Raw genomic sequence first — 26973 nt, 5'->3', positions numbered from 1 at the left:
TAGTGTATAGAAATGCAACAGATTTCTATATATTAATTTTGTGTCCTAAAACTTTACTGAATTCACTTCTCAGGTCTAGTAGTTTTGGTGGAGTCTTCAAGATTTATTATATATAGTGTGATATCATCTGGAAATATGAGTTATACTTCTTCTTTCCTAATTTGGATACCTTTTATTTCTTTTTCTTGTCTGATTGCTGTGGCTAGGACTTCTAGTACTGTGTTGAAAAAAGCAATAAGAGTGAACATCCTCAGTTTTTCACCATTGAGTATGATGTTAGCGATGCACTTTTCACATATGGCCTTTATTATGTTGAGGTATGTTCCCTCTAAACCTACTTTGTTAAGAGTTTTTATCATGAATGGATGTTACATTTTGTCAAATGCTTTTTATACATCAATTGAGATGATGATATGGTTTGTATCCATTTTCTTGTTAATGTGATGTGTTAAGTTGATTGACTTGCAAATATTGAGCCACACTTGCATCCTGGGAATAAATCCCACTTGATTGTGGTGAAGGATTTTTTAAATGTATTGTTGGATTTGTTTTGCTAATATTTTGTTGAGAATTTTTATATCTGTGATCAGACATATTGGCCTGTAGTTCTCTTTTTTCTTATAGTGTGTTTATCTGGTTTTGATATCAAGACAATGCTGACCACATAGAATGAATTTGGAAGCTTTCCTTCATTTTCTGTTTTTTGGAATTGTTTGAGAAGAATAGACATTATTAACTCTTCTTTAAATGTTTGATACAATTTACCTGTGAAGCTGTCTGTTCCTGGACTTCTATTCATTGGGAGTTTTTTGATTACTGATTCAATTTCATTGCTGGTAATCTGTCTATTGAAATTTTCTATTTCTTCTTGATTCAGTTTTGGAAGCTTTATGTTTCTAGGAATTTTATCCATTACTTCTAGGTTGTGCAATTTGTTGGCATATAATTTTTCATGATATTCTCTTATTGTTTGTATTACTATGGTGTTGGTTGTTATTTCTCCTCCTTTATTTCTTTTTAAAAGTTTTTTTACGTTTATTTATTTTTGAGAGAGAGAGACAGACAGACAGACAGACAGACAGAGCATGAGTGGGGTTGGGGCAGAAAGAGAGGGAGACACAGAATCCAAAGCAGGTTCTAGACTCTGAGCTGTCAGCACAGAGTCCAACGTGGAGCTTGAACTCACAAACTGTGAGGTCATTACCTGAGCTGAAGTCAGATGTTTAACTGACTGACCCACCCAGGCACCCCTCTCCTCCTTTATTTCTTTTTTTAAAGTTTATTTATTTTGAGAGACAGAGAGAGAGAAGAGAGAGCAGGAGAGGCCAGATAGAGGGGGAGAGAGAGAGAATCACAAGCAGGCTCTGCACTACCAGTGCAGAGTCCTATGCAGAGCTCAAACCCATGAACCATGAGAGCATGGCCTGAGCCAAAACCAAGTCAGATGCCCAACTGACTGAGCCACCCAGGCACCCTCTTCTCCTTTATTTCTGATTTTATTTCAGTTTTCTCTCTCTCTCTCTCTAGGTTTATCAATTTTGTTTTCTTTTCAAAGAACCAGATCCTGGTTTTATTGATCTATTCTATTGTTTTTTAGTCTTAATTTATTTCTTCTCTAATTTTTATTGTTTTTTTTCTTCTACTGGCTTTGGGCTTTGTTTTTCTTTTTCTAGCTTTAAGGTTAGGTGTAAGGTTAGCTTGTTTATTTGAGATTTCTCTTATTTTTTGAGTTAGGCATGTATTGCTATAAACTTCCCCTGTAGAAGAGCTTTTGCTGCTCCCCAAGGATTTTGGACCATTATGTTTTCATTTTTATTTCTCTCTTTGTATTTTTTTATTTGCTTTTTGATTTCTTGGTTGACCCATTTATTGTTTAGTAACATGTTATTTAGCCTCCATGTATTTGTGTTGTGTCCTTTCCAGATTTTTTTCTTGTGATTCATTTCTAGTTTAATACACAGGAAAAATGCATGATATGATTTGAATCTTTTTTAATTTATTGAGACTTGTTTTGCTGTATAACGTGTGATCTATTTTGGAGAATGTTCTTTGTGCTCTTGAAAAGAATGTGTATTCTGCTGTTTGGGGGTGAAAATGTTCTGAATATCTGTTAGATCAACCTGGTTTAATGTGTCATTGAAAGCCACTGTTTCCTTGTTGATTTTCTGTCTCTATAATCTATCCATTGATGTTAGTGGGATGTTAAGGTCCCCTACTATCATTGTGTTATTGTCAATTTCTTCCTTTATGTCTATTAATGGTTGCTTTATGTACTTAGGTGTTTCCATATTGGGTTCATAAATATTTATAATTGTTATGTCCTCTTGTTGCATTGTTCCTTCTATCATTATGTCATGCCCTTTCTTGCTTGCTAGTCTTTGTTTTATGAGACTGAAGCACTACCTACTGCGCTAATGAGGCACCTTCTAGTCTTTGTTTTAAAGTCTATTTTGTTTGGGGTGCCTGGTGGCTCAGTTAAGCATCTGACTTTGGCTCAGGTCATGATCTTGCAGTTAGTGAGTTCAAGCTCCACATCAGGCTTTCCGTTGCTGGTGTGGGCCCACTTTGCCCCTTCTCCACTTGTCTGCATGTGCATGCGCACTCTCTCTCTCTCTCACACAAACACACACAAATAAACATTTTAAAAAATAAAGTGTATGTTTTTGATATAAGTATTGTCACCGCAACTTACTTTTCCCTTCCATTTGCATGATGAATGATTTTCCATCCCTTCACTTTCAACCTGCATGTGTCTAGAGGTGTGAAGTGAGTCTACTGAAGGCAGCATATAGATGCATCTCCTTTTATCTCTCGCTCTCTCAGTCACCCTGTATTTTCTGACACAAATGACTGGAGCATTTAGTTTTTTTACATTTAGAGCAGTTATTGATAGGTGTGTACTTATTGCCATCTTGTTATTTGTGTTATGGTTGTTTTTGTAGTTCCTCTTGGTTCCTTTCTTCTTCTTTTGCTCAGTTCCCCTGTGGCCTGATGGCTTTCTTTAGTAATATGCTTGGATTCCTTTCTCTTTACTTATCGTGTATCAAAGGTTTTTGATTTGTGGTTACCATTAGGTTCACCAGAACCAGGCACTTCAGGGATGTCTCCCATGTGGATTGTATATGCCCTACTGTTGTGGCTGAGCCACGGTTGCCTTCAGTCAAGTCAGTTACATTGGCCCACTTTTGCCTTTTTTGGGTACACTGGGTGGGGTTTAGTCCTTGTGCTATTAAGGAACCGGTCTGGGGCCCCTGTGGGCTTGCAATTGGGCAGTGTTAGAAGTCAGCACAGGTGCCTGCCCTCTGCTGCAGTCTCACCAACCCATAGGGCCCTCTCCCTGCCTTGTCCACAGAGGCCTTCCTTGGTGTGTGGATCTGGCAGTTGGCCCGATGCCAACCCCCATTCCATTTGCTGGGGTTGCCCTTGCACCAACCTACAGAGTGCTCTCCCAGCCTGTCCCTTGGGAGGTTTTTGTTGGTAGGTGGAGTTGGCAGTGAGACTCACAGTTTGCCCCCAGTCTGTCTGCGGGTGCTGTAGTCACACTGAACTGCAGGGATTTCTTCCTGTGCTGCCCCCGAGAGCTTTTTGTTGGTGAATGGGGCCACAGTCAGACCATACGCCTGCTCCCCCATATGTGTGCGGGAGCTGCAGTCACATTGACCAGCAGGGCACTGCACTGCCAGCTGTAGGGTTTAGCTGCTGGGACTATGGGGACACTGGTGTGTGTCTGGTTTTCTTCCCCTCTCCCCAGGGCTGGAGTCACCTTGGAGTTCCACTCGTCCCTGCCAAGGCTGCTTGCAAGGTGTGCTGGGGCAGGAGCCACTTTGAAGAGACACCTGCCACATGGGGTGGGTTGGATGGGGTGGATACACAGGAGAACCTGGAGGCAGAAAATGCAGTGTTAGCAAGATACATGGATTGTGTTCGTGCTCGTTCCCACAAGCATCAGCTGTCTAGGCTGGTGGGGGGCAGAGAAACAGTGCCTGCCATCTCTTCTGTTTTTGGAGAAGTCTCTTAAAGGTCCCTGTCCCTCCAGTGCATATTCTGAGATTAGCAAATAAATCGATACCTCAGTAAATAAATCTGCCATATACCTCAGGCGCTTTCCAGGCTGCTGCTTCTCCGCTGTGCCTTGGCTGGGTTGTTTACTTTGCTGGCCCTTTACAGGTGGCATTTCAGTTTCCTGTTGCACAATGGCTCTCCTGGAGCTAAGCCCACTGATTTTTAAGGTATTCAGAGCTAAGCCCTGCTGGTTGTAAAAACTCATGAAATTGAGCCTCACTGGTGTTCACAGCCAAGTGTTATGGGTACTCATCTTCCCAGTTTGGGTTCCCCGTGCCTGGGGTGCCCGGTGTGGAGTCTGATGCTCTCGCTTCTCCACGCTTGTGCTGTCCCTCCTGTTTGGGGTTAGCCTCACCAGCGTGTTTGGTTCCCGGCCCAACTTCCCAGCCAAGGCTTCCCGAAAGCCTTTCCTACCCATTTTGATGTGGCCTCCTCTCTACGATTAAGTGTGCAAAGTCTGTTCTGCCAGTCTTTCAGTCATTTTCCGTGTTAGTTGCACTCCTGTGGCTGTTATCTCAGTGTGTCTGTGGGATGTGGTGAGCTTAGAATCCTCCAACCCTGCCATCTTCCCAGAATTCTACATCTCTGTATGTTGTGTGGCCATTATAATTTGTAATACTTTGGTCCTTTAACCTTTATACTAAAGGTAAGTGGCTAACACACCACCCTGTTACAATATTAAAATATTCAGAATCTTTTTATATATTTACCTTTACTAGTGTGTTATATATTTTCATGTTTTCTTTTTACTAATTAGAAGACTTTTTATTTCAGCTTGAAGGTCTCCTTTACAGCATTTATGTAAGGCAAGCCTAGTGGTGATAAACCCCCTCAATTTTTATTTGTTTGGGAAAGTCTATCTTGCTTTCATTTCTAAAGGACAGATTTGCTGATAAAGTGTTGTTGGTTGGCAGTTTTTTTCTTTCAGCACCTTGAATGTATCATCTCACTCTTTCCTGACTGTGAGGTTTCTGCTGAGATCACCTAAGGGTGATCGTTTGTATGAGAGGGTTTTTTTTTTTCTCCTCCTGCTCTTAAAATTCTCTTCTTTGTATTTTATTTTAGATAATTTTATTATAATGGCTGTGGAGAAGATCATTTTACATTGAAATTTGGGGGTGATTTAGCTTTATGAACTTGAATATCCAAATCTTTCCCTAAATTTAGGAAGTTGTCAGCCATTTTATCTTTAAGATTTTCCTTCTCTTCTCCTCCTGGGACTCCAGTGATGCACTGATTGTTTCTCTTAATGGTATCCCAGGCTTTGGTCATCCTTTTTTATTCTTTTTTTCTTTTTTCTTTTCTGAACTGGGTAATTTCAAATGATCTGCCTTTGAGTTCATTGATTCTTCTGTTTTGTCCAGCCTGCTCTTGGAGATCGTTTGTAAATTCTTCAGTGCAGTCATTGTATCCTTAGCTTCAAATTTTCTGTGTGTGTGTGTGTGTTTCCATGTTTTCTGTCTATTGAACTTCTTGCTTTATTCTTCTATTGTTTTTCCGATTTCATTAAATTGTTGACCTTTGTTCTCTTGTAGCTCTCTGGGCATCTTTAGACACATTATTTTGAATTCCTTTTTGAAGCATTTATGTATCTCCATTTTGGGGGGACCCATTGCTGGAATTTGTGTATTCCTTTGGTGGTGTCATGATTCCTTGATTTTTCATGTTCCCTTTATCCTCACATAAGTGTCTATATATTTGAAAAAGCAGTCACCTCTTCCAAACTTTGGAAGACTGACTTTGCTAAGGAAAACCTTCCCTGGTGGGTGGAGAATACAGTGACCCCAGGTCTAGTGATGTAGGGCACCTCAGGGGCATGTGGCATCTTGGGGTTCAGAGATGCATGATGTCTCATTAGGTCAGGCCACTGGAGTCCATAACATCAACAACCGTGTGATATTTGGCAAGTGCTATGTAGTGCTCACAGTGACTGCAACGTCTGTTAATGTTCCCCACAGCTCCTCCAGGTCCAGTGGCTAGGGACCAGAGCAGGAAGTGGTAGTGGCCCGAACCAGTGGTGTGCACATATTTAGCTGTGGGGGCCTGCTGGTAGTTTTCTGTGTCCTGGCAGGGGTCAGTTTTAGGCACACACATAGTGTTGAGGACCAGGGACGGCAGCAAGGGCCAGGCCAAATGCAGGCATACAAACAACTGCAGGAGTCCTGGCTATCTGTGTGCATTCCTGTGGCTGTGGTGGTTCACCACAGATATGGGCACAAGTAATGGAGGCCGGTCATAGTAGACAGGACCAGATCTAGACTCACAAACAGCTTTGACCATTGGAATGACTTCCCAAAGATGCAGGGTCTTGCCACAGACATGCCCAAGGTAATGGAGCACGTAGTGGGAGTTGGGCTGGGGAGCCTCGAGGTGCACATTTGGAGGAGCTAGCCCTAAGCACCTGCAGAGGGGTGGAGGTAAGCTGTGGGGTTCTAGGCTGCATCCTGCACTTGTACAGCTGCGGAGGCTGAAGCTAGCTGCTTGTATGGATCCCATTCTCTGCCAGTGGTGAGGACAGGTGAATGGGAAGGGACTCGGGCAGCTGGAACCTGCAAATGCAAAAACCTGTGGGGTAAAAACTAGTGAAATCTGCAGGCGTCCACGATGGCTGTCCTGACCATTGGTTTCTTCTGTAGTGAAAGCTTCTGGGTCCCCTTTAGAACCAGGTCACTGGGACCCTCATTGCTCCCACTGTGTGGTTGATACTGGTAGTGCTTGCCTTTCTTCCTTGTTTCTGGCCATCTCTATACATCTCAGCTTTGACAGTCTCTGGATGGGGTGAAACCTAAACAGGTCTTCCGTGCCGTACCCCCAAAAGGCTGGGGAAGCTGGTCAATCACCCTGCCCTCCCTTTCCCAGGGAGGGGAACTCTACAGCTGGTGAGTTCCCTCTTGACACAGAGCAAGGCCGGCTTGGCAGATGGGATGATTAGAACAAAATGAAGCATTCTTCCTTCCCTTTTTGTGCCGTTGCTCCTAGGTTTTTGTTCTACTTCGTTGAAGTTTCTTAAGTGGACTCTTGAACTCTCCCAGAACTGTTTTTGTTTGTAGATAGCTGTCTAATTGTTGATCTTTGTTGGGGAAAGGAGGTTGGCTTCTTCCACTGTACCATCTTGGTGACATCAGCCTCTTCTGTTTTTTCTAACGATCCCCTCCCAGTCTTTTTGTTTGGCTTTTTATGATCTGTCCTTACCTTAAATGTCAGCTCCATTCAGGTTTCTTTCTTTGACTCTCTTTTCATTCTACGCTTCAGTTTGTGCACCACTTAAGAAAGGCAAGCATTCCAGGGGCGCCTGGATGGTGCAGTCGGTTAAGCGTCCGACTTCAGCCAGGTCACGATCTCGCGGTCCGTGAGTTCGAGCCCCGCGTCAGGCTCTGGGCTGATGGCTCGGAGCCTGGATCCTGTTTCCGATTCTGTGTCTCCCTCTCTCTCTGCCCCTCCTCCGTTCATGCTCTGTCTCTCTCTGTCCCAAAAAAAAAAAAAAAAAAAAAAAAAAAAAAACGTTGAAAAAAAAATTAAAAAAAAAAAAAAGAAAGGCAAGCATTCTGATAAAGATCCAACAGAATGCTGCTAATATCATCCTCCATGAAAATCGAGGTTGTTACTTTAACATCAACTGATACTGTCTCTCTGCAAGTTTACCTTTAATAAGCTTTTTAGTATTAATACTAAAACCTTTCTCATATTATCAGTACATTTCTCCTTTTGCCTTTAAATTTTCCTTTCCAGATAGACAGGTAAGTCACTCAGTGACCCACTTCTGTTCTTATTTCCTGCACCTCAGACAAGTAGCATAACACAAGGAGGACACTCCAGCCCTGGAGCTTGGGATCTTTTTGATCAACTTAGTTCTTTGTGAACACTTATCAATATTTATAGTACTTACTTCCATTTGCTTTCTAAAAATCAGATTGAACATATGGGGGCACCTGGGTGGCTCAGTCAGCTGAGCATCCAACTCTTGATTTCACCTCAGCTCGTGATCCTCAGGTTGTGGAACCGAGACCTGAATTGGGCTCCATGCTGAGCATGGAGTCTGCTTAAGATTCTTTTTCTCTCTCCCTCTGCCCTTCCTCCCAGCTTCTGCTCCCTCTCTCTCTAAAAACACATGTTTTAAAAATAGAATAAAATCAGCTTGAACATATGAAATATTGTTTTCGCTATATGGTCTCAGAAACTCACTGCATACATATTTACTGATTCCCAAAATATCTTTTTTTTTTCCATTTTATACATAATAACGTACCAGGCACTGTGCAGCAATCAGCAAATAAAAGAACATAGTCCTGAGGCATTGACTTTTAGAGCTTATGTGATAAAGAAAATACAGATATCATTAAATGAACATCACTTTCTAAAAAACATGCAACTGAACATACAGATAAATGTTCCTTTCAGAAAATTTAAATTGAAAGGGCAGTTAATGAAAGATTTTCACTGCCAATCGATGACTTTGTTGGCATAAATTGGCATAAATTACAGCATGTAAACACTATAGACTTTCTTAGGCAGAATGATCATATCACAGTTTTAAAGACTGCTCATGCAATTTTGGCTACGTGAACTTGTAATGTTACTAAGGCAGTACGCAGATTCATGCCTGTCAGCCTTTTGACATGTGATAACATGTGAGAATCAGTCGTTATATTTAATTATAGACATAGTAGCTTTTTAAAAATTTTGTATTTAATTGTTTATGTATTTATAATGGAATATAAGAATATTGAGAGACTTAGAAACATGTATATTGAAAGCGAAGTATTCAAACTAATATTTAGCATGCTGTTTACTAAAATGCGATTCCTCTTTTTCTCAACAGAAGTTTCTTTCACAACTTTACCCAGGTAAAACATGTTTTGAAATTTTATATATCCTTCCCATATCACTACTGTATTATTTGCCTCTAATCTTTCATGTTACCCAGAAGGAGAATTTCCCAAACTAATGTTTCAACAAAATTTGCCTAGAGCAGTGGTACTACAATATGATTTGAGGACCCCTAGAGCTCCACAGACCTTTTCAGGAGGTCCCTGAGCTCTACCCTTTCCCAACCACATATCTGTGCGAGGATAGATTTTCCCCACATACTTCCACCAAAACAACATGTGCCAACAGCTTGAACGCAGGAGCACAGATGATAATTCAGCTGTCTTCTATTAAGACAGATAACACAGACATTTTGTGATGTAAAATTCAAAACAACCATTCTTCTGCTTTTCTTTGTTTTGGAAAATAGCTCTTTTTCATTAAAATATATGTCATGTTAACATTTTATGGGTTTATCATAGTTTTTAAAATAAATTCATAAATATCTTCTCGGTTTGATACATGGTAAATATTGATAGATCTGACCCGCCTAAAACAGAAGCTCTGTGATATTGTCAATAATTTTTAAGGCTATGAATGGGTCTTGAGATCAAAAGGTTTTAACATCTGGTCCGAGGGTGGAAGATGACAGTCGAGTAGAAGGATCCTAGGCTCGCCTCCTTCCATGAATATAACTAAATAGCCATCAAATCATCCTAAATACGCCAGAAATTGATGTGAAGACTGGCAGAATAAACTCCACAACTGACGGTAGAGAAGCCACATCAAAGAAGGTAGGAAGTGTGGAGATGCGCTTTGGGAGAGAGATTGTGGCCACTGTGGTAAGGAGGGAGCCATGGCCATGAAGAAGGACAAGAGACAGACCAGCACACAGGGGAGCACACAGGAAAAATGAATCCCTGTAGCAGTTGGCTTGGAAAGCAAGAGGGGCCGAATTTCATGAGTTCTTGCAACCAGTGGGCTTAAAGGTCAGTGGGCTTGGCTGGGATAGAGCCTGAATGGCACTGCACTGTTCTCGCAGAGAAGGCAGGCAAACAACCCTACATTGTGGAAATAGCAATCAAAAGAGCACCTGTGGCACACAGTGCGGAGTTTATTCAGTCATCTCAGAGCGAGTCCTAGAGAAGTAGCATTCACAGAGAGAAACCTCGGGGAACAAAGGAATTGGCCAGCGCCATTTCCCTCTCCTGGCCCTCAGCATAAGCCCAGGACCACCTGTGGGAACCAGTGCGGCACTGACACTCACTGCCTACCTTGCTTACACCAAGCTCCACTCCCCCATGCTCCAGTAGAACTGCCTATCTGAGCCATGCTTGTCCCAGCCCCAGCATGGCAGACCCCTTCCCCCTAAAGACCAGCCTAAACCCCTACTCACACCATGTTACCCATCATGGGAATTTTGCAGCATCTCAGTTCGGCCAAGTGGAGTCAACAGATCTCACTTTACAAGCAGACCAAAGCACACCTAGTTAAAATGTGCCACATTCAGGCCAGAGACCAAACAGTGCCTACAATAGGCAGAGACTCTGCAGATGACTGGCCTGAAGGATAAAACAGCCAGGACAAAGCAGCAGAGCACATGCAACACACATTGGAGACATTTCCAGAAGCGCAGGCCCTGGGGAACAGATGACATTACATGGCAGAGAGCACTATAGGACCTCTTCTTCATAAGATCATTACCTTCAAGAACAGGAGACATAGCTGACTTTCCTAACACAGAAATAGGCACAGAGACGTAGACAAAATGAGAAGACAGAGAAATTTATCCCAAACGAAAGAACAGAACAAGACCATGCCAGAGATCTAAGTGAAACAGATATAAGTAACATGTCTGAGAATTTAAAGCATTGATCATAAGGATACTCACTGGACTCAAAAAGAGTAGAAGACATGAGTTAAACCCTTACACAGAGATAGGGAACAACATAGCAGAAATAAAGGTCATAATAAACAAAATGAGAAATATGCCTCATGGAATGAACAACAGACTGGAAGAAGGAGAGGAATGAATTAATAGCCCAAAAGACAGAGTAATGGAAAGTAATCAAGCTGAACATAAGAGGGGAGAAAAAAAGAATTATGCAAAACAAGAATAGAGTTAGGGAACTCAGTGATTCCATTAAAGGTAATAAAATTTGTATTATAGTAGTGCCACAAAAAGTAGAGAGAGAAAAGGGGTCAGAAAATTTATTAGGGAAGCTGAAAACTTCCCTAATTTGGTCAGTAAAACAGATATCCATATCCAGAAGATACAGAGAACCCCCATCAAAATCAACAAAAGCAGACCCACACCAAGACAAATTGTAATTAAATTAGTAAAATATAGTGATGAAGGAAAAAATGTTAAAGCAGCAAGACAAAAGAAGACTAACTTAACAGGGAAAACTCATAAGGCTAGCAGAAGATTTTTCAGCAGAAACATTTCAAGGCAGAAGAGAATGGTATGGTATATTCAAAGTGCTAAATGGGAAAATTCTGCACCTGAGAATACTCTATCTAGCAAGGCTATCATTCAGAACAGAAGGAGAGATAAAGAGTTTCCCAGAAAAAACAAAAAAACTAAAGGAGTTCATGACCACTAAACCAGCCCTGTAAGAAATTTTAAAGGGGACACTTTGAGTGGAAAGACCAAAAGTGACAGTATAAAGTAGGAAACACAAAGCAGTAACAATATTTCTGTAAAAAAAAAAAAGTCAAGGAACTCACAAAATAAAAGAATGTGAAATATAACAATATATACCAAAACGTGGGAGGAGAGGAGTAAAGAATGTGTTCAAACTTTAACAACCATGGACTTAATATGGACTGCTATATGCAGAAGAGGTTATATACACACCTAATGGTTACCACAAATCAAAAACCACTAATAAATATGCAAAAGTACCAAAAGCAGGCAAAGAGAAGGGAAGTAAGGAAGTGTAGATCAATATCCTTGTATATATAGGTGCAAAAATTCTACATAAAATAATAGCAAATGGAATCCAACAATGTATTAAAAGAATAAATTAAAAAGGGCCAGTATCTTCCAGAATGCAACATTGGTTCAATACCAAGAAAGCTGACAACAATATCCATTCCATAAATGCAGTAAAGAAGAAAATAAATGATCACATCAGTAAATTTAAAAATTGAACAGCCATTCCTAATGGAAACACCAAACAAAACAAGTTTAGAAGGGAACCACATTGATTTTAACATTTTAAAAATGTTACTCTAATTTTTATTTTTGAGACAGAGAGACAGACAGAGCATGAGTTGGGGAAGGGCAGAGAGAGAGGGAGACACAGAATCCGAAACAGGCTCCAGGCTCTGAGCTGTCAGCACAGAGCCTGACGCGGGGCTCGAACTCACAGACTGCGAGATCATTACCTGAGTCGAAGTTGGATGCTTAACCGACTGAGCCACCCAGGCACCCTAGGGAACCACTTGATTTTAATAAAAAAACACAGACTTCTCAAATAATTAACAATATTATTATAAATTATGAAATACTTTTGATTCAACTAAAATCAGGAACTGGACAAATGTGCTCATCTGTCAGTAAATATCATCACTATTATTTAACATTGTCTTGAACATAACAGTGTAAGTAATAAAACAAGAAAAAATGTACAATATTATAAATTTATAATAGCAATAGAGGCTAAAATACTGATGAATCAATTTAACAGGAAAGACACAGAACTTGTAGCAAGAATCACTGTCAAATTTTGTTGAATGATTTTTTAAATATACTTTAAATGTTTATTTATTTATTTTGAGAGAGAGTGAGTGCATGCATGGGTGGGGGAGGGGCAGAGAAAGAAGGAGGGAGAGAGAGAGAGAGAGAGAGAGAGAGAGAGAGAGAGAGAGAGAGATCCCAAACAGTCTCCATGTCGTCGGCACACAGCCTGATGTGGGGCTTGATCGTACAAACCATGAGATCATGCCCTGGGCTGAAATCAAGAGTTGGACGCTTAACCGACTGAGCCAACCAGGTGCCCCTGTTGAGTGATCTTTAAAAGATCTAGTTTTTAAAGTATTTAATTGGATCTAATGTCAATTTTTTGACTGAAAAAATATCTTTGTTTTCCAATTTATTCTTTTTAAGATTTTTGTTTTTAATTCCAATATAATTAACACAAAATGTTATATTTCAGGTATACAATATAGTGAACCAACCATTCTATCCATTACTACTCAGTCCTCATCATGATACGTGTGCATGTATCTTAATCCCCTTCACCTATTTCACCCATCTCCCACCCAACTAACCCCTGGCAACCACCAGTTTGTTCTCTGTATTTAAGAGTCTGGGGGCTTTTTTTGGTCTCTTTTTGAAAAAATATTTCACCAATCATGTGTAGTAATATGGTATAATATGTTATACTCCTGGAAGAAAATGAAAGTGTAATCCTCTCTTATACCATATAAAAAAATAAATTCCAATTGGCATACGAGAAAGAGTTTAATGTAAAACCAGATTTGGGGAGAACTTGAAGCTGTACCATATAAAATGAAGGGAAATCTTATCCTAGACTGGAAACCAGAATCTTTAAATTAAAGATAGCCATAATTGAAAACGTGAAAATTAAAAACTTTTGTATCACAAAAGTACCATAAGCATAGTTCAGACAATAAATAGTTATGAAAAACTTTTACAACATAGGTGACACTAACCAGCTAATATCCCTAAGTGTTCAAAGAGACGGTGGAGGTGTAAACTGGTGCAGCCATTTTGTGAAATCATCCTGCATTATCCGACACATATTCTGCAACTCATCATTTCCACTCCTAAGTATATACCCAGGAGAAAACTCTTGCTCTCAAGCATCAAGAGACATTTTCAGAAATGCTCATAGCAGAAAACACTCATGGGGCGCCTCGGTGGCTCAGTAGGTTGAGCCTCCGACTACAGCTCAGGTCATGATCTCACAGTGTGTGGGTTCCAGCCCTGCGTCGGGCTCTGTGCCGACAGCTCAGAGCCTGGAGCCTGCTTCGGATTCTGTGTCTCCCTCTCTCTCTGCCCCTTCCCCGCTCATGCTCGCTTGCTCTCTCTGTCAAAAATAAATAAACATTAAAAAAATTTTTTTAAATGCTCATAAAATCCATCCCTCCCAAACAGAAAGAATCCAAATGCCCATCAACAGGAAAATGGAAAAGTTGTGGTACATTCACATGATGGAATTTTAAATAGCAATAAAAATGAATGGGCTCAGTTAGGGCAACAACACAAATAAATCCTAGTTACACAATGTTGAAAGAAAAAAAAGCAGATCCTAGGGGGCTATGTGTGGGATGACTAAGTTCAAAATAGCCAAAAACTAAACATCATGGTAATGTTTAAAATTAAAAAATAAATAAATAAACAGTTCAGGAAAGTGAGTACCTGTGGGCAGAAACAGAACCAGAAAAGGAACAATATGTAGATAAATGAAAGATATTTGTAAGGTTCTTGTACTCGAATATTGGTTTTTATTTTACTATTTTAGAATTTAAATAGTTACATAAAAGATAGTCATACCAATAATAATAGTGTGTTGTGAGCCAAGGATTGTGATTATTCTAACTCTGTATATGTGTACCTGAAGTCCAAACAAAACAAAGAGCTCTTACAAAGGGTAAGAAAATGGTAAGTGCCAACAAAAAATGTAAAAGCGCACTGTACCCAAGAGCAAATCTAACAAACCTGAAACAATACTGAAATTCACATAATCTCAGGAAAATCCAAATTAACAATGAAATGTCGTGCTCATCACACTGGTAAAAACAAGAGAAAACACTGTGAGAGGGAAACTGGGCCACAGGGTGTAACTCAGATTTTGTTGGTGGAAAATGTGTACAGTTAGAGACTTAGTACATTTTTGGAGAGTAATAGGGAAACACCTAGTAAAAGTATTTATACCCTTTGGATCAGGAGTCTTACTTCTGGGAATCTACTCCACAGAAGTCAGACCTCCAGTACATAAAGCTATATGAAAAAGGTCCTATATTTTGCAGCATTATATTAGTGGTAAAACAAAACATAATAAAACTGGAGCCACAGTAAAGCTCCATTAGAGAAATTGATCTATAAATTACAGCATAACCACATTGTAAAATATTATTCAGGCTTTATGAGAACTGACACTGGGGACTTTCAATGGGGTACACTTGCATGAGAAAAAGAGAATATGGGAGTGTGTATAATATGATCCAGTTTTGTTTTAAAAACTCTTAAAATGCCTCTTTTTAAAAATACATGTAAATATGTATTTGTCTACATGTCTGTAGATGCTTATATGGTGTAGAGAAAAATAGGGGAGGGCACATAATAGTTGTTTAAATCGTTTTATAGGTTGAGAGAGGCTTAATAGGTGAAGGGACTATAAAGGAAAAATAAAGCCGTGCTATAAAAAAGCAAGGAACGAAGGAAAGGAGGAAGCACAGCAATATAAAAGGACAATATAGAATTAAAGCAAACAGATGAAATAGGATAAATAGGAATATGATATAATTATATAGGGAATAAAATTTTCATGTATGTGTATATAGGTGTGTGTGTGTATCCATATAACCAAAACACAGAGCAAGATTTAGAACATACAGATGTCGAAGTTATTAACATAAAGAATTCTACAAATTAATAAATCAAAGACTAACAGCCCAATGGAAAATGGAAAATAGGCAAAGGAAGTGAACAGATAGTTCACAAGACAGGAAATACAAGTGGACCTTGAACATATGGAAAGATGCTCAAACGTTTTTATAATAAAAGAGATGGAGGTTAAAACTGCATCAAAGCACCATTTTTCACCCACCAGATTGGCAAATTCCAAATGTGTGACAACACACAATGAAGAAAGAAGAAATCTCATACACTGCAGTATCTGTGAAAATTACAAATGCATATACTGTATGGCTCAAGAATCACACTTTTAGTCATACTCCAAAGCACAAAATAATATATGTACAAAATTGCTCATTATAGCATTGATTATAATGGCAGAGGATTGAGAACAAATTTATTAGTAGGTTACTAGTTAAGTAAATTATGATTCTTCCATAATTTGGAAAAATATCCAGTGGAAAAGTTCATGAAAATATGTAAAGATCTCTAAGATATAACTTTAAGTGAAGAATATGTTTGAAAAAAACATGTTTATGGGGCGCCTGGGTGGCTCAGTCGGTTGAGCGTCTGACTTCAGCTCAGGTCATGATCTCACAGTCTGTGAGTTTGAGCCCTGCGTCGGGCTCTGTGCTAACAGCTCAGGGCCCGGAGCCTGTTTCAGATTCTGTGTCTCCCTCTCTCTGACCCTCCCCCGTTCATGCTCTGTCTCTCTCTGTCTCAAAAATAAATAAACGTTAAAAAAAATTTTTTTTTAAATTTTTTAAAAAATTAAAAAAAGGAAAAAACATGTTTAGAATACTTGCATTTATAAGAAAGAAAAAATAACATCTTAGTTATACACAAAAATTTTATAGAAATATAAACAAGTGATAGTAGATACTTGGGGATACAGTGAGAAGTGAGTGATGGAGTACAGAGTGGGAAAGACAAAATTCACTTTATTTTGAATATAATTTGTTTTTAACTATGTGAATAAATTGTCTATTCAAGGAAAAAATCAACAAGAAAGAAAAAATTAGATGTACATCTATTGAAATGACAATGGTGTAGATCAAGTGATGTATCGAGTGACAAAACCAAGTGTTGAATTGTGATTATAGAGAAAGAGATATAAACATACATGCACAGTTTTAACATTGGTTACTTCAAAAGTGTAGAGGAAAATTAACTCTTCCTTCATAGGTCTTTGGTTTGTTTCACTTGTTAAAAACAATATGTCTCACTTTTGAGTTTTTTAATGGGATAATCAAAAATGTTTAAATAAAGAAAAACATTTTTATTGTTATAAAAATGAAATTTTCCCAAAATGTAGAAAAATACAAACACTTTTTTATTTTGTAGGTTATCATTGTATGGATATATGACCCAGAAAATGCAGATCCCAGTGAGATTCTACGGAATGCAAATGAACCTTCACTAGTAGGTGGAAACATTACTATTATCACAGATAAAATAATATGCTATGGTTCCTTTTCAAGGGCTTTGAATAATTTATTTTAAGCATTCCAGAACTAACTAAACATGCTTTAATTATCCATTACATTTAGCCACTATAGTGATTTTGAGCTAGTGCTCAGTCTCCCCAATTATAAATCTTTCTCCTGAATTCTAATTGAGCATTGCCCTTACTTTCTATGAACCGCATTATTCACGAAGATGCTAACCTTCAAAGTGCTTTAAAGGTGTTCCTTGAGCATCTGTCTAGATATCATCTTTCAAAAATCTGTCCAGTCCCTTACTGAACCCTTTACCACTTGGACACTAGTGAATTTCCTAAAGGGGCAGTACAGTGGATGAACACAGATGGTCTTCAATTTATGTGGCTTGACTTACAGTTTTTCTACTTCACTATAGTGCAAAAGTGATATACATTCAATAGAAGTTGTACTTTGAACTTGGATCTTTTCCCAGACTAGCAGGCTATCAATGTGGCATGATACCTTTGCGTGACACTGGGTGCTGGCAGGGGTCACAAGAATAAACAACCAGTACATTTAAACTATTCTGAACACATACAACCATTGTTTTTCAATTTCAGTACGGTATTCAATGATTTACATGAGACATTAAACACCTTATTATAAAACAGCCCTGGTGTTAGATGGTTTTGCCCAACTTTAGGCTAATGTGAGTGTTCTGAGCACATTTAAGGTAGGCTAGGCTAAGCTACAACGTTTGGTAGTTAGGTGCATTAAATGCATTTTCTACTTAATGATATTTTCAATTTATAGCCAATTGTAATTCAAGGAAGATCTGTACGTCCTTTATTTCATTTGTTACAAATTTATCTCTTTCAAGATTTAAGTTTTCTGTCTTCTGTTATAACAAAAACCTATTGAAGAGAACAAAATGAGTTTTAGTTTCATATGAGACTATGTCTTAATGAGTCAAGATATAATTTTTGAATAGTATGTTACATGCCTCTTGGTAGCCAAATTCACAAGAGATGGACTAACAAATCAGAATGACAACCTATTGGGGCGCCTGGGTGGCTCAGTCGGTTGAGCGTCCGACTTCAGCTCAGGTCATGATCTCACGGTCTGTGAGTTCAAGCCCCGCATCAGGCTCTGTGCTGACAGCTCGGAGCCTGGAGCCTGCCTCAGATTGTGTGTCTCCCTCTCTCTCTGCCCCTCCCCTGCTCATGCTCTGTCTCAAAAATAAATAAAAATATTTTTTAAAAAATACTTTAAATTGTAGGGTTTTATTCTGAGGTTTTTTTCTTACAATTTTAACTATGAATCATATCAGAAAGAAAAAACCATAGATGTGTACAATATAGTTTAATGAATAATAACAATTAGCCCTATAACCACTATCAAGAAGTAAAACACCAACAATAGTACCGAAGGTCCCCATATGTGCACTCTGATGAGCATAATTTCTCCCTCCACCTTAGAAGTACTTGTATGGATATAATCATTTTGTTCCATCTAAAAGTAACCATTATTCTGAATTTTATGGTAATAATTGCTCTGCTTTTTTTATTTTTTATTTTTTTTATTTTTAGCTTGTTGCATGATTCCTAACCAATGTAGTTTGGTTTAGTGGGTTTTGGTTTTGTGTTTACTTTTCTACTTTATATAAATGGAATCATGTTTCCTATACATTGTACATATTGCTGTTGGGGGGGGGGTCAACTTTATATTACTTATTCATGTTATACTGTACCTATAGTTTATTCATTTTTGATCCTGTATGATATTTCATCATTTCAACATACTATGCATTTTTCATCCATTCTACTGTTGATGAATTTTGGATGGGCTTTTTGTTTTCTTTTGTTTGTAAGGAGTGTTGGTTTCTTTCTTTTTGTTCAGCTTTATTGAGATATAAATGGTATATAACATTGTGTAAGTTTAGGTATACACTGTTGATATGATACACTTATATGTTGTGAAATGATTACCATAGTAGAATTTTTAACACCTTTATCACCTGCATAATTACCACTTCTTTTTTGTGGTAAGATTATTTAAGATTTACTCTTTTATCAACTTTCATTATTTAATACTGTGTCATTAACTATACTCATTATGCTATACTTAGATTCCCAGAATTTATTCATCTTATCACTGGAAGTTTGTACCCTTTGACCACCAGGTCCCCATTTTGCCCACCCCCTCAGATCCTTCAGTCACCATTCTACTCTGTTTCTGTGAGCTCAGCATTTTTTAGATTCCATATAGAAGCATATCATATACTATTTGTCTTTCTCTAACTTATTTCACTTAGCATAATGCCCTCGAGGTCCATCCATGTAGTTGCAAATGGAGACATTTCCTTCTTTTTTGTGCTTGAGTAGTATTCCATTGTATGTACACCATATCTTCTTTATCCATTAATCTATTGATGGACACTTAGGCTGCTTCCATATCTTGGCTATTGTAAATAACGCTGCAATAAACATAGGGGTGCCTATCTCTTTTTGGATTAGTGTTTTAATGGGGAGGGGTAAATACTCAGCAGTGGAATTACTGCATCATATGGTGTTTCTAATTTTAATTTTTTGAGGAACCTTCATACTGTTTTTCGCAGTGGCTGCACCAATTTATATTCCTGCCAACAGTGCACAAGTGCCTTTTTCACCACATCCTTGTCAACACTTGTTATTTCTTTTTGATTTTAGCCATTCTGACAGGTATGAGGTAAGGCATCTTTTCATGTACCTGTTGGCCATCTGTATGTCTTCTTTGGAAAAAAGTCTATTCAGATCTTCTGCTCATGTTCGAATTGGATCGTTAGTTTTTTTTTGCTATTGAGTTGTATGAGTTTCGATATATTTTGAATATTAGCTCCTTAATTGATATATGATTTGTAACTATTTTCTTTCACTCAGTAGGTTGTCCTTTCATTTTGTTGATTTAGTTTGCTGTGCACATATGATTTTTATCCTTTGTTCTGTTGTAGTGGGTTAAACTAATTGATTTGGGGATGTTGAACGAGCCTTGCATACCTAAAATAAATTCCATTTGTCCATAGTATATAACTCTTTTTATATATTGTTGGATTCTGTTTGCTATTGTATTTCCATATAGTTCAAAGATTTTTAAGTTTACATTTCTTTTGAGACTTCTTCCTGACCCATGTGTTATTTAAAAGTGTGTCAATTTCCAAGTAGTGAGGGATTTTCCAATTACCTTTCTGTACTAACTTCTAATTTAATTCTATTATACTCTGACAACATACTTTCTATATTTCTATTCTTTTAAAATATTTATTGATTTGTTTTCTTAATTCTACTATAATTAATGTACAGTGTTATATTGATTTCAAGTATACAATATAGTGATTCAATAATTCTATACATCACTCAGTGCTCATCATGACAAGTGCCCTCCTTAATCCTCATCACCTATTTCACCCAAACCCTGCAACGTCCCCTCTGGTGACCACTAGTTTGTTCTCTATCGTTAAGAAACTGATTTTTTTGTGTGTGTCTTTTTTTTTTTCTTAGATCATTTGTTTTCTTAAATTTCACATAAGAGTGAAATCATATGGTATTTGTCTTTCTCTGAATGACTTATTTCACTTAGCATTATACTCTCTAGGTCCATTCATGTTGTCACAAATGGCAAGATTTCACTCCATTTATGGGGTCTTTTGTGGATGCATACAAATGCATTCCATTGTGGAATAATATTCATTCATATATATATGTATGTTCATATTATATATATTCATTCATGCATATATATATGCATACATACATACATACATACCACATCTTTTAAAAATTTTTTTTATTGCATTTATTTTTGAGAGACAGAGTGAGACAGAGCATGAGATGGGGAGGGGCAGAGAGAAAAGGAGACATAGAATCCGAAGCAGTCTCCAGGCTCCAAGAAAGAGTTCAGCACAGAGCCCAATGTGGGGCTCAAACCCACGAACTGTGAGATCATGACCCGAGCCAAAGTCAGACACTTATCTGACTGAACCACCCAGGCGCCCCATACCACATCTTCTTTATACATGCATCCATCAATGGACACTTGGGCTGCTTCCTTATTTTGGCTAGTGTAAACAGTGCTGCAATAAATATAGGAGTAGATATATCTTTTCACATTAGTATTTTTCTTTGAGTAAATACACAGTAGTGGAATTACTGGATCATACAGTAATTCTATTTTTAATTTTTTGAGGAACCTCCATACTATTTTCCACAGTGACTACACTAGTTTGCATTCCCACCAACAGTGCACTAGTGTTTCTTTTTCTCCGCATCCTCACCATTTGTTGTTTTTCTGATTTTAGCCATTCTGACAGGTGTGAGGTGATATTTCATTGTGGTTTTGATTTTCATTTATATGATGATCAGTGATGTTGAGGATCTTCCCTTATGTCTGTTAGCTGTCTTTGCAGAAATATCTGTTCATGTTTTTTCCTATTTTTTAACTTTATTATTTGTGGTTTTTTTGGCATTCACTTGTATAGGTTTTTTATATATTTTGGATACTAAACTTTTATCAGATATATCATTTGCAAATACCTTCTCCCATTCAGAAGGTTGTTTTGTTTTGTTTTGTTTTGTTCATTGTTTCCTTTATTGTGCAGAAGATTTTAGTTTTGATGTAGCCCCAACAGTTTATTTTTGTTTTTCTTTCCCTTGCCTCAGGAGACATATCTAGAAAAAAGTTTCCATGGCTGATGTCAAAGATATTACTGCCTGTTTTCTCTTCTAGGATTTTTATGGTATCAAGGTCTCACATTAGGTCCTTAATCCATTTTGAGCTTATTTCTGTGTATGGTGTAAGAAAGTGGTCCAGTTTCATTCTTTTTGCATGTAGCTGTCCAGTTTTCCAACACAATTTGTTGAAGAGACTATCCTTTTCCCATTGTATTGTCTTGCCTCCTTTGTCATAGATTAATTGACCATCTAATTGTGGATTTGTTTCTGGGCTCTCTATTCTATTCTATCAATCTATTATGTCAATTTTTTTTGCCAGTATCATACTGTTTTGATTACTACCTCTTTGTAGTATATCTTGAAATCTGGAATTGTGATATCTCTAGCTTTGTTCTTCTTTCTCCAGATTGCTTTCACTCTTTGGGGTCTTTTGTGGATGCATACAAATTTTAGGATTAATTGTTTTAGTTCTGTGAAAAATGCTGTTGGTGTTTTGATAGAGATTGCATTAAATCTGTATATTGCTTTGGTTAGTATCAAGAATTTAACAATATTTGTTCTCCCAATCCATGAGCATGGAATGTCTTTCCAATGACTTGTGTCTTCTTCAGTTTCTTTCATCCGTGTCTTATAGTTTCCAGAGTACAAATCAGTCACCTCCCTGGTTAAGTTTATCCCTAGGTTATTTTATACTTTTTGGTGCAATTATAAATGGGGTTGTCTTCTTAATTTCTCTGTCTCTACTTTATTATTATTGTATAGAAATGCAACAGATTTCTGTATATTAATTTTGTATCCTGAAACTTTGAATTCACTTATCAGGTTTAGTAGATTTTGGCAGAATCTTTAGGATTTTCTATATATAGTATCATGTCGTCAACAAATAGCAAAAGTTGTACTTCTTTTCAATTTGGATGCCTTTTATTTCTTTTTCTTGTCTGATTTCTGTGACTAAGACCTCCAGTACTATGTTCAATGAAAGTGGTGAGAAAGGACATCCTTGCCTTGTTCTGATCTTAGGGGAAATGCTTTCAATTTTTTACCATTGAGGATAATGTTAGCTGTTGATTTTTCCTGTATGGCCTTTATTATATTGAGATATGTTCCCTCTAAATCTACTTTGTTGAGAGTTTTTATCATGAATTGCTGTTGTTCTTTGTCAAATGTTTATTCTATGTTTATTGAGATGATCATATAGTTTTTATCTTTTTTCTTATTGATGTGATGAATCACATTACTTGATTTGTGAATATGGAAGCACCCTTGCATCCCAGGAATGAATCCCACTTGATCGTGGCGAATGATTTTTTTAATGTATAGTTGGATTCGGTTTGTTAATAGTTTAAGGATTCTCGATCTGCATTTGTGTTCATCAGATATATTGGCCTATAATTCTTTTTTCTTACAGCGTCTTTATATGGTTTTCATATCATGGTAATTCTGGCTTCATAGAATGAATCTGGAAGCTTTCCTTCCTTTATATTTTTTGAATAGTTTCAGAAGAAAACATACTAACTCTTCTTTAAATATTCACTAAAATTCAGCTATGAGGCCATCTGCTCCAGGGCCTATTTGTTGGCAGTTTTTGATTATTGATTCATTTTCATTGCTGGTAATTAGTCTCTTCAAATTTTCTATTTCTTCCTGATTCCGTTTTGGGAGGTTACATGTTCTAGGAATTTATGCTTTCCTTCTAGGTTGTCCAATTTGTTGTCATATAATTTTTCATAATATTCTCTTATGATCCTTCATATCTCTGAGGCATTAGTTGTTATTCTTCTCTTCATTTTTGATTTTGCTTCTTTGTGTCCTCTTTTTTTTAATGAGTTCTGCTAATAGTTTATCTATTTTGTCAATCTTTTCAAAGAACATCGATCTGTTTTGTTGTTTTTTTAAGTTTCTATTTCATTTATTTCTGCTGGAATCTTTATTATTTCCTTCCTTGTACTGGTTTGGGTTTTGTTTTGTTATTTCTTTTTATTCTAGTTCCTTTGGGTGTAAGGTTAGCTTTTTTATTTGAAATGTTTTCTTGCCACTTGAGGTAGACCTCTGTTGCTACTTCCCTTTCAGAATGACTTTTCCTACATCCCCAAGGTTTTAGACTGTTGTGTTTTTATTTTCATTCGTCTCCATGTATTTTTTTTAAATTTCTTCTTTGATTTTTTGGTTGACCTATTCATTGTTTAGTGTCACATTGTTTAGCCTCCATTTATTTGTGCTCTTTCCAGACATTTTCTTGCAGTTGGCTTCTAGTTTTATAGTGCTGTGGTTGGAAATGATGAATGGTATGACTTCAATCTTTTTTAATTTGTTGAGACTTATTTTGTGGCCTGACATGTGATCTTTTCTGGAGACTGTTCCATATGTTCTTGAAAAGAATGTGTAATCTACTGTTTTAGGGTAGAATGTTCTAAATATGTCTGTTAGGTCCATCTGGCTTAACGTGTCATTCAAAGCCACCATTTCCTTGTTAATTTTCTTTCTCAATGACCTATCCATTGATATAAGTGGGATATTAAAGTCCCTACTATTATTGTGTTAGTGTCAATTTCTTACTTTATGTCTATTAATAGTTGCTTTATGTAATTAGGTGCTCCCATGTCGGCTGCATAAATTATTTCAATGATTATATCCTCTTGTTGGATTGTTTCTTTTATCATTATGTCATGTCCTTCTTTGTCTCTTATTATAGCCTTTGTTTTAAAGTCTATTTTGTCCAATATAAGTATTGCTACCCCAGCTTTCTTTTCACTTCCATTTGCATGATAAATGTCCTTTCATCCCTTCACTTTCAATCTGCATGTATCTTTAAGACTGGTATGAGTCAGGGTGCCTGGGTGGCTCAGTCGGTTAAGCGTCTGGCTTCAGCTCAGGTCATGATCTCACAGTTAGTGAGTTCAAGCCCCACATCGAGCTCTGTGCTAACAGCTCAGAGCCTGGAGCCTTCTTTGGATTCTGTGTCTCCTTTTCTCTCTCTGCCTTTCCCCCGCTCACTCTCTGTCTCTCACAAATGAATAAACATTTAAAAAAAAATTTTTAAGTCTGGTGTGAGTCTCTTGTAGGCAGCATATAGTTGAGACTTACTTTTTTATCCATTTTGTCATCCCGTGTCTTTTGATTGGAGCATTTAGTCCATTGCACTGAAAGTAATTATTATGCAGTTTTTTGAAGTTTATTTTTATTTATTTTGAGAGAGATAGAGAGCAAGTGGGGCAGGGCAGAGAGAGAGGGAGACAGAATCCCAAGCAAGCTTGGGACAGAACCTGATGCAGAGCTTGAACTCACAAATGCGAGATCATGACCTGAGCCGAAGTCAAGAGTCAGATGCTTAACTGAGCCACTTTGGTGCCCCTCAAACTAATTAATTATTGACAGATATGCATTTATTGTCATTTTGTTATTTGTTTTATGATTTTTTTGGTAGTTCTTCTCTGTTTCTTTTTTCTCTTGCTTTCTTTCTCTTTCTTCATGGTTTGCTAGCTTTCTCTAGTAATATACTTGGATTCCTTTTCTTTATGTTTTGCATATCTATCACTGTGTTTTTCCTGTTTGTAGTTATCATTAGGTTTATATATAACATCTTGTGCATATAACAGTCTGTGTTATTTTGATTGTCACTTAAGTTTGAACCCATTCTAAAAGCACTAAATTTTTACTCCTCTCCCCCCACCTTTTTAAGTATAGTATCATACTTTACATCCTTTCATTCTGCAAATCCCTGATTGATTTTTACAAACATAGTTATTGTACTTCTTTTGTGCTTCCTACTTTTCTTACTCCTGCTTATCGTCTTTATTTTCCACTCAAAGAACCCCCTTTAACATTTTTTTGTGAGGCTTGTTTAGTGGTAATGAACTCCTTTAACTTTTGTTTGTCTGGGAAATTGTTTATATCTCCCCTCTGTTCTGAATGAGAACCTTGCTGGATAGAATATTCTTGGTTAGAGGTTTATTTCTTTCATCATTTTGACTATATCATGCCACTCTCTTCTGGCCTGCAAAGTTTCTGCTGAATAATCTGCTGATAGCCTTATGGAGTTTCCCTTGTATGTAACTGTTTTCTCTTGATGCTTTTAAAACTCTCTCTTCATAATGACTTTTTGTTATCTTAACTACTATGTGTCTTGGTGTAGACCTCCTTTAGTTGACTTTGTTGGGGGCTCTCTGTGCCTCCTGGATCTGGATTTCTGTTTCCTTCCTCAGATTCAGGAAGTTTTCAGCTATTATTTCTTCAAATAAATTTCCTGCCTTCTTTTCTCTCTCTTCTCCTTCATGGATTCCTGTAATGTGAATATTGTTACACTTGATGGTGTTGCTGAGCCCCATTAATTTATTCTCATTCTTTATTAATGTTTTTTTTTTGCTCCTGTTCAGTGTGATTGTTTTTCATTACTCTGTCCCCCAGTCACTGATCCATTTTGCTTCCTCTAATACTTATTCCCTCCAGTGTATTTTTAATTTCATTTATTGAGTTCTTCATCTCTAACAGGTTCTTTTTTATGTTTTGTACCTTTTTTGGTGGGGGTCTCACTGAGATCTGCCACTCTTTTCTCAAGTCCAGTGAGTTACTTTATGACCATTACTTGGCATTCTATATCAGGCATGTTACTTACTTCTGTTTCATTTAGCTCTCTTGCTGTGATATAGTCCTTTTTGTTTGTTTGGCATATTCCTTGTCTCCTCATTTTGTTTGACTCTCTGTATACATTTCTATGTGTTAGGAAAATTAGCTATGTCTTCTGCTCTAGCAAATAGTGGCTTTATGAAGAAGAGGTCCTCTGGTTCCATGCAGTACAGTGCCCCCCTGTTCACCAGAACTTGGCACTTCAAAGGTATCTTCACTGTATGTTGCATGTACCCTACTGTTGTGACCGAGCCACATTTACATTCAGTCCAGTCATCTGCAATGGCTCTCTTTGCCTGTTATGCACAGGGTTATGTTCCTGTGTTATTAATGGGCCAGTCTGGGACCACCTTGGGCTTGAGTTGGGTCAGACCAAGTGCTGACCAAGCTGCAGTTGCACCAAACTGCAGGGCACGCTCTGATGTGTCCCCTGTGAGTCTCTCATTGATGGGTGGAGCCTGCAATTAGACCAGGTATCTGCCCCCAGCCCACTGTTGGGGCCACAGTTGGACTGGTGTATGTAGTTATCTTCCCCTCTCTCCAGGTAGGAGTCTTTTTAGAGTGATGCCGACCCAGTCAAGACCGCTTGCACAATGCCTGCTTTGGTTGTACTCTTGCCGAATCCAGTTTGGAGCGGCAAGTCCTGCGGAGAACATGGGTGTAGGTGCCAGGAAGATCCATGCTGGTCTGCTGTGAAAGAGGACCTGTAATCACCAGGAAAAAATGCCAAGGTCAGGTTGGAGAG

The 26973-nt window shown here is 37.8% G+C and overlaps 1 protein-coding gene across 4 annotated transcripts in view; it reads left to right on the top strand.

Moving 5' to 3' along the window:
* Nucleotides 1–26973, top strand: part of CATSPERE (catsper channel auxiliary subunit epsilon) — a 194203-nt gene that overhangs the window by 43824 nt on the left and 123406 nt on the right. For 3 of the 4 annotated variants that reach the window (XR_006213984.1, XM_042976315.1, XM_042976316.1), the window contains exons 6-7: nt 8882–8906; nt 16823–16900. Coding sequence is in view for 2 of the 4 variants with exons in the window: in XM_042976315.1 (XP_042832249.1) it covers nt 8882–8906; nt 16823–16900 (103 nt within the window). In the remaining 2 variants the exon portion in view is untranslated. Of the gene's footprint in view, nt 1–8881; nt 8907–16822; nt 16901–26973 lie in introns of those variants that run through there. The other variant, XM_042976317.1, reaches the window with a different exon arrangement.

Source organism: Panthera tigris, chromosome F3 (genome assembly GCF_018350195.1).
Source record: "Panthera tigris isolate Pti1 chromosome F3, P.tigris_Pti1_mat1.1, whole genome shotgun sequence".
In the NCBI taxonomy this organism is placed as follows: domain Eukaryota; kingdom Metazoa; phylum Chordata; class Mammalia; order Carnivora; family Felidae; genus Panthera; species Panthera tigris.
This window is presented reverse-complemented; position numbering and strand designations above follow the sequence as displayed.